Source organism: Lepisosteus oculatus, chromosome 7 (genome assembly GCF_040954835.1).
Source record: "Lepisosteus oculatus isolate fLepOcu1 chromosome 7, fLepOcu1.hap2, whole genome shotgun sequence".
NCBI classification, from domain to species: domain Eukaryota; kingdom Metazoa; phylum Chordata; class Actinopteri; order Semionotiformes; family Lepisosteidae; genus Lepisosteus; species Lepisosteus oculatus.
Genome location: NC_090702.1, coordinates 39505533 through 39520423, shown reverse-complemented (window position 1 = coordinate 39520423; position 14891 = coordinate 39505533). Strand labels below are relative to the sequence as shown.

At 38.2% G+C, this 14891-nt stretch overlaps 1 protein-coding gene across 8 annotated transcripts in view; it reads left to right on the top strand.

Moving 5' to 3' along the window:
* Positions 1–5192: 5192 nt before the first annotated feature.
* The window catches only part of atxn7l1 (ataxin 7-like 1), a 53491-nt gene continuing 43792 nt past the window's right edge, over positions 5193–14891 (top strand). The window contains exons 1-3 of one of the 8 annotated variants that reach the window (XM_015352395.2): positions 5193–5486; positions 5882–5950; positions 11263–11367. In XM_015352395.2, coding sequence (XP_015207881.1) covers positions 5390–5486; positions 5882–5950; positions 11263–11367 — 271 coding nt within the window. In that variant the 5' untranslated portion in view covers positions 5193–5389. Of the gene's footprint in view, positions 5487–5881; positions 5951–6643; positions 6676–11262; positions 11368–14891 lie in introns of those variants that run through there. The other 7 variants (XM_006633326.3, XM_015352388.2, XM_015352389.2 and 4 more) reach the window with 7 other exon arrangements.

The following is a 14891-nucleotide window of genomic DNA, read 5'->3' as shown; positions in this document are numbered from 1 at the left end:
TGCTCAGTCTTGGGAGAGTGGAGAGGCCAGTGGAGCCACTCCCAATCTGTTTCTATGGCCCCTGTTTGTGTAAACCACATTATGATCTCTTGAACCTTCCCTGTCAAATCACATCTACAGGAACTTATTGACATAATTTGCTCACATACGCAAGGCCTTGACTTAAAGTAAAGTGATCTTTTAATTTACTATGGCATAATTCAACCCAGTGCTAAAATAACATCCCTTCTTCTTTCATCCCTTTTTTGGGACATTTGAAAACTGTAACAAGTCAATTATTCGAAAACTGTAATACGTCAGAGCTTATCCTGGTTTCCAAGGTGTTAAGTTAACAGAGAGAACATGCCTACATGCCTGGGGACTAGAGCCATCATGGTAAAGTACCTCACCCAACATACTGAAGAAGGCTCCACGGCCGAAACGTTGTGTTTTCTTTCTTCTCTTTTCAGCATGGAATAAACCTATTTCTTGTTCCTTTGCATACTGTATAGCAGCAGTGTTCTCAACAAGGATGTGAAGCCACAACCCATCAGTAATGGATTTTACTCACTACATCACTCTGGTCTCAAACCCAAAAGTGCACCTTCCTTAGCCTTTGAAGAGAAATTGGAAATAATAATAATAATAATAATTACATTATATTGTATTCAACATTGGTACAGTTGGAAAATAATGGTATATCATTTATATTTTGGTTACTTGCTGTAGTCAACATTAATTGGCTGTCTCCATTAAATTGTTGAACAAAACTCAGGTGGTGTTCAGAATATGCTTCAAATTAGACTTGGGCTAGTGAGGTAGTGGTTATGATGTAACTCAGTAAAAGGAGAAGGTCTGATGCAGGTGTAGCTCTGCATCAAACCATATTGTAGGTGAGGGATCAAACCATATTGTAGGTGAGGTCCTATTGCTAGGCCTAATGATGATGTCGGATTGGTCCTCATAGAAAATGTGGTTAAAGCATAGAGGTCATGCTCACAGAATGCCAGCAGGAAGAAGTGGAAAGGCTAATGGTCTGTGATTAATTGAATTTGCATGGAGTGGCCAGTGATTGTGTTTGGTTCCTCCCCATAAACAAAAGCTGTAGGAAATTAACAAGGATGAAGGACAGTGATGTTTGCTTAATTTTGTTTCTGTTTCTCTGGAACACTGCATGCACTAATATTGTTTCCTGTTGTACAATGTTAACCAGGTGTTTGTGATTCCAATAATATAATAATTGCCTGCTGCTTTAGTAAGATCTAAGTCATGCATCTTGTTTTTAAAACTCATAATTAGATTTATTCACTTAATTTTCCAACTGATGTGTCATATTTTCCCTCAGCATCTCCCCTCTACTTTGCCTCCTCCTTCCATTCAAGTTTAAATATGTTTGATTTTGTCTGTCAATCCCTGTGCCAAGATGACTGGTGCCCTCTTCATTTAGATGTAAACAAGAAGGCTGCATAATGTATTTATTTATAGATGGATAGAAATGGATAGCAAAAGGTTCTTTCTATTGGTACTTGAGATCTTAGAGGTCAACTACAATGGAAGAGGTCAGTGGAAGAAAAACAAGTAAAATAACGCTTGATATATGAATCATATCAGCCAGTTGAATTTAAGTGAGATAAATGGTACACAGAGAACTCTCTGGAAAATAAAAGACTGATGAGCAGGCATGGTAGTGTGCTTTCTTTTATTTAATATCGTCACCGAATAAATAGAAATATCTTTCACAAGAGCTTACAGGCTGTCATAAAAAGAGTTATGTTTACTCTTACCTTGGTAACTGTATGCAACAGAAGTTCACCATCACTTCCTTGTTGAATAATGTAGCCTGAGAAAAAAAGGTAGAAAGACAAAGCATAAAACTGCTGAAGCACAAGTATTCTTCAGGTGAAGGGTAAATATATTCAAGTTAGCGAGATTGTTGGAAGACCAATTAAGAGCAGTATAAAATGCACTAAAAATTGCAGGGAAGTATGAACAGCCGTTTGTGGCTCAAACACAGCCAACCTTGGTCTTTTAAAGGGCTGCTTTTTATAGCACCTATCTGTTAAAGATCTGCTTAATATGCTTATAATTATTTGCATACTGTAAATGCACAAATTGTGTATATTTGCTGTATTTGGACCACTGGTCTTCCCAATTTATACAAATCAACTGCAATATTGTTTATGCATTATGAACAACGTATACATTTTAGATCATTCTTTTGAAAACACTATTTGTTTCTTTTTAAAATGGCATTCTTCTCCTCTTCTGCACAACCATTGTATTGTTATGTGGACCAACAAACATAAATACTGTAATTGAAGATACCTCAGTTAATTAAAGAGTGATATCTATAGATATATTTTTCCAATATCAGTGAAAAGACAGTTTCACTTCTGATAATAATTGACATTTTCTGATTTGTGTGGTTTCACTGATCATTCCCATTGGCAGTTTCAGTAGTTTGAGAAATTCCATAAAAGTTTTTTCTTCAACACAATCAAATAATAACACTGGACTACAACTTTTTTCAAAAGTGTTGTTTCCTCAGAAATGTTTGTTGTTTATGATAGATCTCTTGATGTTGAACAAAAATACAATTTCAGACTGTTTGTATCATGTGGGATTATTGAGAAAAAATAAATGAACTTTTATACAATATAATGCGTTTAATCACATAATGGTGCTGAGCCCTTGCATTAGTTCAACTGAGCTAAAAATGTTTTGTGGATGATTTTCATTTGTACTCGGTATCTGATGCTTCTCTGATCAATGTCCAACAATAATCAGCCAGCATTAACGGATTCCAGTTGCCCTGATACCATTCTTCCATCTTCGTGATGTCCTGGGGAGACCTTTCATCATGCTTGTCACTGACCAAGATTTGCATGGAAGAAGTCCAAATGCGAATGAAGAAAATGAATCTTTAGTGACATTTTGCACTTCGTGGACTTGTATATTTGAAGCATGTTGTCAACCAACTGGACATAGTTTGGTGCTTTGTAGTTGCCAAGAAAGTTTTCAACAACATTCTTGAATGCCTTCCATGTGACTTTCTTCAAACTGTCTGTCATTGATGGCCTATTTGATTTGTGGAGCAACGAAAATACCTTCCTTAAACTTGGCATCACTTATTCTTAGAAAGATCTGTCTCAAATATTGAAATCCTTCACCTTCCTTGTTCATTGCTTTCACAACATTTTTCTTGAGTCCACGCTTGATGTGAAGAGGTGGCAAAATATCTTTGTTGGATCAACAAGTGGTTTATGTGCTACATTCTTCTGCCCTGGAACCAAATGCTTGTGGAGTGGCCAGTCCCTTTTAGTGTAATGAGAATCTTTAGCACAACTATGCCACTCAGAAATGAAACAACAGTACTTGGTGTATCCAAGCTGCATTCCTAGTAGCAGTGCCACTAATTTCAGATCACCACAGATGCATTACTACTCCAGTGTTTTATGACCTGCACTGGGTGCAATGGCATACAAAGGCATGTCTGGACACAAGAAAGAAATAACTTTTCCAGCTTATATTGACGGCAACATTTTAATAGGCCAAAATATTATTTGAAATAACAAATATAGGCGGTTTTAAAAAAATGCTGTGTGATATGGAAATTCCATGGTTACTATGTGATCAGCAGCCCCAAATCCATCAGATTTACCCAAATGTATGCAGGAAAACAATGTTGTCCAGTGTAATTTAATTTTATTACACAACCTCTCCTGTGTAATAAAGTCAGTGTGGTAATTGTTAAACTTTTGGAAAACAGAATACCTTTTTGATGTCTATTTAAATATTAGCCCATGTTATTGAATGAATTCATCTATTTATTGATAGACGTCTTGATCTGGATCAGAGGTGTCCAGTCCTGGTCCTCCTGGTCCTGCAAGGCTGATGTGTCTGCAGGTTTTCACAACCGCAGCACCTGAAGAGTAAAGCTTAAGTCAGTAACCACCTAGTTTAGCTTGATAAGAGATGAGCTGGAATGAAAACTCATAGATGCACATGGCCTGTTCAATGCCTGATCTTGCTCAGTGGCTCCCAGTCCTAGTCCTGCAGGAATACTATAACGGAAGCCGGTCCAGGCTCCAGCGATGCGTAGTTCAGGACCGTATGCAGACGGTATAATCAGGAAGTAAGTGGAGAAGGACATCAGGGGAGGAGACGAAGAGGACCAGGGTGTGTTGACAGACAGTTCAGGTAGTCCAAAAGGGGGAATCTGGGGTGCAGTCCAAAGTCCAAAACCGGGGGATCCAACCAAGACTAAACAAACACAGTTAAAAACCGGAACAGGAACAGGGAGTAAAAACCAGGGTGACGAGGCCATGCCCTCTGAGCCCCGGAGTCAGATGGTCAAGACGCTGTGATAAAGCCTATGCCGTCGGGTCTCTCCTGGACCCGCTGGTAGGTGGGCTTCCGGGCATCCATCTCCCAACGCTGAGCCAGGAATAGTGAGAGTGCCAGGCTTTAGTAGTGGGACACCTATGTTTTATGTGGTTCTCTCTTAATTCAGCTGAATGGCTAAAACTAATTAACTAAGAAAGTCACAATTAATTTGGAATGTCAATTTACATTACATTAGTAATACATTATGAACTTTACTATAAATAATATGGTAATTTAGCGTCATCTAGTGATTACATTCGGAATGACGTAATTGGTTCGAAAATGTCTACTTGGTAAACATTCATTCGTGTTTGTATTGCGACAATTATAGATAAAGTGGTTCCTTTATGTAACGCTCAAATATCTGCATGGAAATCTGAAATGTGATAATCAGTCTTAAAACAATTTCACAGAGCAAGACGATTTCAATTTTATGCCACCCACAGTTAATTAATTTTAATTTACATTTAATTTTTGTTCCCAGCACTTCAACTGATACTTGAATTGGGAATTAAGATAACTGAGCGTGATGGTTTTCAGACCTGTTGCAACCTGCTTTTGTAAACGTAATGTAGTAACATATTCTAGAAATATAATTGCGCGTTTTGTAAAAACAAGTTATGTGGCTAATAACAGTTATTTTAAAATATAATCCCATTATAGGATATACATTCAATAACATCACATAGACGTCACAGACATTTGTATTTTAACATATGCGACAAGAATCAGTATTTTTACAACTGCAAATATTCCTCATTTTGTAGAAATTGTAGAAATAATGTTGGTCAAATACAACAATATAGCTCTAGATCTATACTGTGCTGTTCTCTTGCCCGGAAAAAAAAGATTAAACTTTTTTCTTTTTTTACTGAACTATCTCTCCCACATTTGCACTTCTTTTTCATCCAGCCGTCACTGACGGCTGAAGCCGAAATGAGCCGAATGTGACGTCAGGTGCTTCGCAAGTCCCGTGTCGCTGACTGGCGAAGGAAAGGGAAAAAAGCAACAAGAAGGAAGAGCAATGGCGACATTGGATCGCAAACTGCCCAGTCCGGATGCGTTCCTGTGCAAACCCTGGTCCACCTTTATCGACGCAGCCAAATTACACTGCTCTGACAGTAAGGACCCGGCATAATAAAGCTTGTTTTCCACGCAGAGTCATTCAAATTGTGCTCCAACGCTGTTAAATTGTTAGAGTGGCCACTGGTGTCCTCCATGCTTCTCTTTTTATAATAAATACACAGCCTGAGAAATCAAATAAGTATGTAGAATCAAAGGGGTTCACAGTTTGCTGCTGTTGAGTTTTAAGTGTCGCCGTGTTTCCCGTTGATACGTTATCTCTGTATTAAGTATCTCTGTGACAGATGTCCTGCACTGCTGTCTGCTCTGTACTGTAGCCGTACGTTCGCACCTATGTGGGCCAGGTACACAAAATAACTGAGATTAGGCAATTCACTTTTCAGATTTACTTGGAGAACACTCCTGACGTTTCTCTCTTTGCGTTTGTCCGCAGATGTAGATTTAGAAGAGACTGGCAAAGAGGTTGGCAAAGGCAGGGAAGTGATGAGACTCAATAAAGAAGGTAAGTTGAGAGGCGAATGGTGTTAATTTCAGACTCATACACACAGGAGGCTTGAAGTAACGCACTGACAACGCGTTACAAGAACCAGGCACACTTTCCAAGTCCTTACAACCTGGGTTTTGTGTGCGAGTTTGCCCGATAAACTTCCCCATAGAATAAACTTTGCCGCTGCGCCGCTCGAGTTTCACTACAGCTGTGGACGGAACACGCAGGGCTGCTTGCCGGTCTGCAAGACATCCAGCGTGATGCTGGCGCACCGGTAGATGGCTTTCAGCGTGGCACTACAGAGAAGTCATGATTAGGATCAGATATTAGTGATATGCCTCTCGGAGATGTACGACGCTCCGTGGGCTGTGGAAGTGTTCAGGAAGGTGCGATTTAACGTGCGTCATTTTTCCCCCCGGCCAATAAGCTGGCGTCTGTTGGGGGAAAAGCTCTTGCTATGTTATTAGGGCATCATAAGGTTTAGTTTATGATGCCTCAGTTAGCAGCAGTTCGTGGCGTTTTCACTTCAAGCTTCACCGTTTTCTGTGGCAACCTGTAAAGAGTTTTAGTAGTTTTACTGGTGGCGTAGCAAACAGGTTGTTCAAAGTCCTGTCCCTGCAGAGATGCTTGTCATAAGCAAATAGGCACACAGGTTTGAAAGAAGTTCTGCTTATTTTACAGCTTTACAAAGCTCTACTGGAACTTCGATGGGGTTAAAACTCTGTGGTAGCTAATGCAAGGTAGGACTGCTTTCAGAGATTACATAAATGAGGTCTGTGTCCTGGTTTGTTCATTCTAACGGAGAATGTATTCAGGAGATTAATTCGAGGCATGTAAGAGGTTGGTCAAGGATAGCTTTTACATACTGTCAGTGGAGTTTAGGTCTAGTGATTGGGAGAACATGGCAGAGTTGTGACACCTTACTCTTTCCATCTTTGCATTGGACTTGATTGTGTGAACTGGGACATGATCTTTCATGTCCTGGCTTCTCAGGACAGATGACTTTCGGCATGCATAGCAGAGTTACTTCCTTGAGGCTCTTAATGAACTGGGCAGAACCTGTTTGTCTTTGGAGTCAATCAGGTGTGACAGCCCAGGGGAGCTAGAGCCTCATAGTGTAAGAGACAGGCCACATGTTAGCTCTTTATTCCTGTGAGGACAATATCAGCCTGCTGGATTGGTCATTTCTATAGAATTAAAAACAAACCGTTGAAAACTATAAAATACCTTTTTTCTATATAGGCAATGGCAGGTGTACAATTTCAAAATAAGCACTGTCTATAAACTCAAAGCATGATATATTTATATTCATAGTATGAATATGGTACCATATAATTAACATTAACTTGTCTCAGTGTAAAATTATGTTTTTCATACATTATGGGTAGCACAAATGAGAATAGCTGTTGAATTAGGAATAATTCATATTTACATATTATTTTACTGATAGATTTTTCCAACCCACTGACATTTGTACAGATAGGTGTTTTACTGGCATAATCTGAGAGCAGTACTTAATGTGAGAGTGCAACAGCAATGCCACCCCTGGGATTTGAACCCGCAACCTTCTAGTGATGAGTCCAGAACCCTAACCACTACTTCTCACAACTGCTTTGGGAGAGCTGGCTGGAGTTTACTGGTGTTCTTTTTTCCATGTATACATCTTGTGAACAGATGTGAATCATTTGCGAGCTGCATTAGAGAAACCAACATGTCATAGAGCAGGTCTCCAATTAATATGTTGCATTATTGATAAGTGAGGCAACTCCTACCAGCAATGCAGTGCCACAGCTTTGCAGGGCTTCGGTTGAAGTCCAAGCGCCTCCTTACTTGAGCCTGTATAGACAATACATATTAGCCAAACAATTGGTTCTGAAAAAGTTATGCTATGTACAAATGTACCCTAGTCAATTTCAGAATCCTCTCTTTCTACCTAAAAAGGCTGAGATACCGTACTGCTTACCCAATTAAAATTGTGGTTTTTAATTACATTGTACAATCCTGGAATCTCTATGAATTTTCTCTAAAAGATGATTGGTGTGGTGTATTATGTGTTGTTCATGAAGACAAGCTACTGTTTTGTAAGAGTTATATTTAGTTTATAGTCTAATGTAAAAAACAAGAGAAAAACAAATTCACAATACTGCACACAGCCACTCCTTCATGCTTTTAGCAGCAGATTGTTTGCATATTGAGTATAATATGGCAGTAGTGTTTGAATTTCATACAAGGCCTGTCTAGGTGGAAAACTAGGTTATCTTGAGGAACCGTACCAGAGCCCAATTTCATTTACACATAAATACATCCATTCTTAACCATAATTAGAACCATGTGAATGGTGGGATCTTCATTGCATGCAAAGACATAATCGCTACTTTTCCTAAAGTAAATTCCGTTGTGGTTGGTGTAATTTGCATATTCAGTTGCACTCACAGTTTTGAGATATTCAGTTCTGTGTTTTAGTCAGTCTTTGCTATTATCCAATTCGCTGTTTGTGATCTGTATAAAGGTGTGGTTTGTAGCTTGTGGGACTTAAAGTTCCCTATAGATTTTTATTACCTGTAAGAAAGGTAGTACAGATTGCCCTGTTTTGGTCATTCATGGAGTAAATTGATTTGCTGTTTCATAGAGGAAAAACCACAATATTCTCCTTGAAAAATATGAAATGGGAATCTGGCACATATACGAGTACTGTAACTGCAGTGCTCTAACATTGTATAGTTTTGTATAGTACCATTTTAAATATTGAATTGATGAATAATAAAACATTCATATGTTTCTGATAGATCTACTTACTTTACCTCAATAGTAGTAAGTACATTTTGTATTGTAGGCTTTTAACAAGGATCTGTTAATGGCTTTCTGAAGCAAAGCTATTAAAGGTGTTCCTTATTCAGCACAAAAGAAAACCTGTACTTAAAATAATACATCACTATAGAAGCTGACCTATAGTTTTTTCTTGGAAAATGTAAGAAAAGCTTTCTCTCAGTTATATCCTTGAACTGAAAATATCACATATGCTGAGGCAAGGGATTGGAATAAAAAATAAAATCCTAATCCAGCACCACTTTAAAAACAATGTATAAATAATGTCTTAAAAACAACTGTAATAAAAGAACATATGAGTGAAGTAGGATGTTGATCTCAATGCATTTCATGCTTCAACGTCTTCAGCTAATAGTTAAATCAGTTTACTGTAAATGTTGTTTTCATGTTTATTAAAAAAAACATTATGGTAAAGGCCTACATAATCTTTGGCTATTATAAATGTTTTCTTTCTGTCTCACCTTCAGATAGGTGTAAATGAGAAGATACAGGTTAACTGTTTCCTTACACGAGAAGAACAATCTGAATGGAAAGAAATAAATAGATTGTTTTTGTTGATGACAAATATTCATGGGTAGACTAGTTTATGTGCTCATACACAAGTGCATGAATGTGTGTATTTAGAATAGCTGAGAACTAGGCCACTGAATTTGTATTTGTGATCATGTGATGATGTGAGTATACACCATTCTGCAGAAGTTAAGAGTGCCTCTACAGTTTTCAAATAAGTCCCTTCTTTTCTCATTCTCTGATATCATATTTCTTGATAAAGAGTTTTGTGTGTGAATTCGAGTATTATTGAGTATGAAATTAACAGAGAAATTGTCAAACCCGCCCCCACGGTAAAGCTGGGGAGCAGTCTAGCGTTTGCCATGCTAGCTGGCCACTCACCTGTCACCTGGTGCCGGTTTCCTTGGAAACAGATTCCGACAGGAAATCTGCATCACCTGCAAGCAGTTTCCACCCATATCAGGTGGTGAACTTAAGGACAGCTTTGACATGGCTCAGGGTATTGGTATAGAGTCTGCTCTTTGAGTCTACTGGGAGCCTCCCTGTATTCCTAGTCACAGGCTCCTGAGTTCTCTAGTTCCCTGTTTTGTGCTGTGTTTTGGATGTTGGACCCTTGCCTTGGTATTGACCTAATCTCCCCTACATTCCCTTGGAGCTTGGTCCTACAGTGTTTTCCCGACTTTGACCCTAGTTTCTGACCAGGAACTGTGGACTGTTTACCTGTACCACTGTGCTCTGCCTATTTCCCCCTGTCTGCTACAGCTTCATCTCTGGCTCTCTCAGCTGTCTCGCCCAGTGAGTGGGTTCACCTTACGAAAAAGAAAAAACACTGCCGTGCCATTGAAGCAGTAACATCTGAAATGCCTGCCCCTGTTGCTATCTGGCCAATAAAACAAAAAAACATGAAATTGTTGAGGTGATCTGTCGATTTGTCTGACTTCTCCTCAACCTGTTGAAACCACAAGCTTTATACTCACATGTACTTGTAAATAGCCCTCCTAGAAAGTAATTGTATTTTGCTCTTTTTGGGTGGTTCTCAGACTGACCGACAGCATGAAGATATGGTCTGGTTAAATTCAGACTTATGCCAGGCTCTTACACATGGGTATGTTGGGTATCCTTTATTGTGCTCTATCTTCAGTGGCCATGTCCAATGATGCTTTTTAAGTTTTGTTACATGTTCCTTTTTGAGGTGATTTTGCATAAATCTGCCTCGTTCTTAAGGCCCTTGACTATTAACCTAGGCAATAAGGAATAGCATAAAAAGGAGGCCTGTTCATGTCCTTGCACATAATTCATTAGGATTTCCAGTTAGGATGAGGATCATTTTATTATAAATAATCAGGCTTGCTGTAATTATGGAAATACTGATATTACCATATTTGAAGATTGTGCATTTTATTTGTACCTTTTGAACTTAGTTTTTGAACTTTGCACATTCTGACCATAATTAGCTTTCTGGTCACAAAATCCTATTTCTGGCTTTGAAATTGAACTATATGACATTGTGTTACTGTTACCGGTTGACTGGTTTAGGGCCTATGATTAGCTATCAATTTTGCTGAAGAATCTTATTCATGGAGGTATATTAAGACATTTTGTGAAATCATTTTGTCCATTCATCATATCACTTTTTCTAAAATAATTTTATCGAAGGAGTATTATTCATAATGATATATTTTCTTTACGTGAACATGCAAATACAGATGTTATTAAAATGGATGCAGGTAATCTTTGTTTATATAAAATACATTTGACTGTACATATAGGAAATTACCACTTTAAAAGACAACATCCTTAAACATTTGCTTTGTTTCAGAACCACTTGTTAAGTTTGAGTTGACCTGTGTTATTGCATTATTACCTAAAGACCTGTGTCTACCTTCTCAATTTTGGAAGTCTTCATGTATTCTTAAAAACCTTCAAAAATAATTGACCAAGTGGATCCTAGATAGCGTATTTACTGAATGATGTGTGTGTTCTTTTTTCAGATATGCACTTATTTGGCCATTATCCAGCACATGATGAGTTTTTTCTTGTTGTATGCAATATCTGCAACCAAGTAGTAAAACCCCAGGTTTTCCAGACGCATTGTGGTGAGTATTTAAATAATTCAAGCCTTTGAGGGATCAGAACTGACTTGATTCAGTACATTGAGTCAATCGCTGACTGTGACAAGGACATCTCAAGTACTGGCGCACAATTAGCTCAGTGTCGCCCACAGAGTAAGAGTGGGATTAGTCACAGCTTCAGCTGTAACACTGTCACCCCTGTGACGTCCTGCAGAGGCAATAGTGAGGAACATACCTCTCCACCAGTCAGCGCTGATCCACTTGTTTTTCACTGCATAACTTATATTGGTTTGTAGCGAAAGATGGATCGCTTGGTGGAGAGGTGGATCAGAAGAGCCTGTCTACACAGCTGCCCCCTTGTGGGTTGCCAACATCAAGACATAATTGGAATTCCAAATTGGGTGGGTATACAATACAAAATTACACCCGTAGCTCTTTTTTACGAATGCAATTCGTTCCTAGAAACCCTTTTGTATAGCGAAAATTAGTAAAAAGAAAAACCTACTTTCACTATTTTTTTATGGGGAAAAAGCACGATCTGGACACCAAAACTGTCCCTCCTACTTTTACTTTTTTCACCAAAAAATGAAAAACGAAACAATCACATTCACACTGTGGTTTGTGTTTTTTGTAATGAAAAACACTGCTTCCCTAGTTACACATCATTAATCATACTAGTGGGTGAGTGATAGTGGATTAGTGAAATGTGATGCGAACACTGCACTATGATATGAATTTAACGCAATTGTCAGTAAATTGTGTGCAATTTTTTTCATAGCGTTAAATCTAGAAGTGTTCTGTCAGTGTTTGTCACAGGACAGACTTATTTTCTTATTCAGTCTTAGTTATTCAGACTTACTTTTTACTTTAAGTACAGTGTTGTCCTGTACAATAACCACTTCAATTTCTTTTTGTGTAATGACACACACTCACAGTTTTCATTTTCTAAACACCTTTAGGGTCCATGATGAAGTCTACACCATTAATATTCTTACCAAAAGAGCACACACAACAGCGAACAACACACAAAGCAAGACGTGGTGAACTGTATCACACATGTCTCTTGTGCCAATATGTAGGTTCTCTGCCAACACTCACCCATACTAGAGGGTGAGTGACAGTGGGTTAATGGAATTTGTTGCAATTCCTCTTCACTCTCTACATTTGGCAGAGGTTTTGAAATTTTTCTTCGTATCACTTCTTTGTAGTTTTGAGTTGGGTTTCGTTAGTCGAAATGTGGGTAACAATTCACGTGCTTTATAATTTCCATTAAAAAAAATTGTGAAAAGAGGTACGGGTGTAGTTGGCGACTGGAAATTTAAACATGGAAAATGGATTTTAGCTGGTATTATGCAATACTTTGCGGTTTACAATTGAAACAGTCTAGCTCCTTATTTAATAGCTCAGCGTAATGGTTCAGTGTAACAAAATGTGCTCTTACAAATAAGAAGCCTTTTTCCGTACATTTGGTAGAAATTGAATTAAATTACAAATTTGAACACTGTTATAATATTGTGAGGGTGCATCATTTGCTTTTCTAATGTTTTCGTATTGTATACTGTACTCTCTGTACGTCTCATTGTCAACACAAGCTGCAAAGTTTACTGTAGTGATTTGATACAACTTCACAGTTATGTAAATTCGGTATTACAGCAAGATTGCAGTCAGAGGTTGTGAGAAATGCAAGTACTGTTAACTTACAGTACATGGTTGCTATACTTTTCTGTTCCTGGTGGATGTCCAACATGCACATAGTCTTAAGATGGAATGATTTTGGGCATGAAAAAGTTTAGTGCAGTTCTAAGTGATTACTGACACAAAAACTTTAAGTAAAGTGTTTGCAATTTCTTTCGCAAAGGTCTTTCCTTGGTTCATACTTTTTACTTTTTTGTTTTATACATTTTAGTGTCTTTGTAATAGTTCCTAATTCCTGGAAAACACCAGGCATACATGTTAGAAATGGCAGGCAAGTGAAGTAGGGAAATATCAAGGTTAGGGGTATGATTCTGTAAAGTGGAAACTACACTGAGTGAGGTATACAAAGTTGCATTTTATCCCCTTTATCATGTTGTACTGTACTCTCTGTTTCCAATAGAATGGTTTAAAGATAATGGAGTTTGTGTAGAGATGTAGAATCACATTTTCATACCTTGCTTCTTAAATTAGTTAAGTGAATAGGAATCTTAACTGTCACTTGTTAAGATGTGTGAGTGTTCACTAAACCTAGAAGAGATGTCATTGTGAAATATTATAATTTAACAATTATTTTTTTTACATGTAAGAAGTCAGTGATTTACATCTGAGATGGAGGGTGTTAATGTGTTTGTAACTGTAGGTTTCACTAGTCTGAATTCATAAAAAAACAACCTGGGTTTGGGAAGGATTGTTAAATATTCAGAGATGGAAAAAATTACTATCCTTGGTAGACAAGTGAATACACACGAACACCGTTTGGTTTAATGATTCTAAACTCTTTCATCAAATTGTTAGTGACAAATATACAATATATAAGAAAGGGTTTTAATATCCATCCAGAAATATCCTTTGCTGACTAGTAATGTCACGTACCCCCTTTAGTGAGCTATACAAAGGGCAAAACAGCCACCCAGATCGTAAATCTGCCAGAAAAGAACCAGAGGTTTACCACCTGACCATTTTATTGTTTTGGTATCTCAAAGGTTCTTGGAACTGTCGATTAAATTGAGGCGAGGTACAAAACATGCTCCTTCAGCAGTTTCAGAATAAAAACCAAAAACTGGAGAAAGTTTTCATTATGAGAAATGTCAAGCCAAACTACATACAATAACTAGTGTATAGTAAAATGTGTTCACATCTGTGCAAGTACACATGTATATAAACTCATATTGCATGGGGAGGTCTAGCCATGAGTAGGCAAACGTGTTGCACAAATGCAGGGTTCCTAAAGGTTTTAGAGGCTCCTTTCAATGCGCTCCTGATCAAGACCTGGACAAAACAAATATTGTGACTTCTTGTCAAGGATTCAACAAGGATTCAAGTGTTTATTTCAGTGCCCTTGTACACCAACAGTGTCAGTGGCTCTTTACAGGGTAAACCATCCAAATAACAGTGAACAAAAGTAAAAAAGAAAGAGATAAAAAGGTGGAAAAGGAGGAAAAGGCATATGTTAATTATAAGCTTGACTAAACAGATAAATCTTCAGTGTGGAGTCAAAGACTGCGAAAGAGTGTACATTTCTCAGATTGCCAGGGAGTGAGCTCCTGAGTTGTTGGAACAAGGCAGCTGAAAGTGTGCACAACATGGTGCTTGTACCTGTAAGAAGGTGCTTCGAAAAGATGAGCCTCAGCAGAGCATGGAGCATCTCGCATAGGGAGCGATGAGGGATGTCAAGTATTGTGGGGATTTGGTGTATAGGGTGTTACTAGCTAAAAGTAAAATTTTGAACTGAATGCAATGGGTGATGTCCACTTATTTGGTTCAATTAAGCCATAAAAATCTGAGATGGAGTGAAAACCAGAAACCAGAAGGCAGCACTCCAGAATCAGGGCTGGATACCCTTGGCCTAGTCG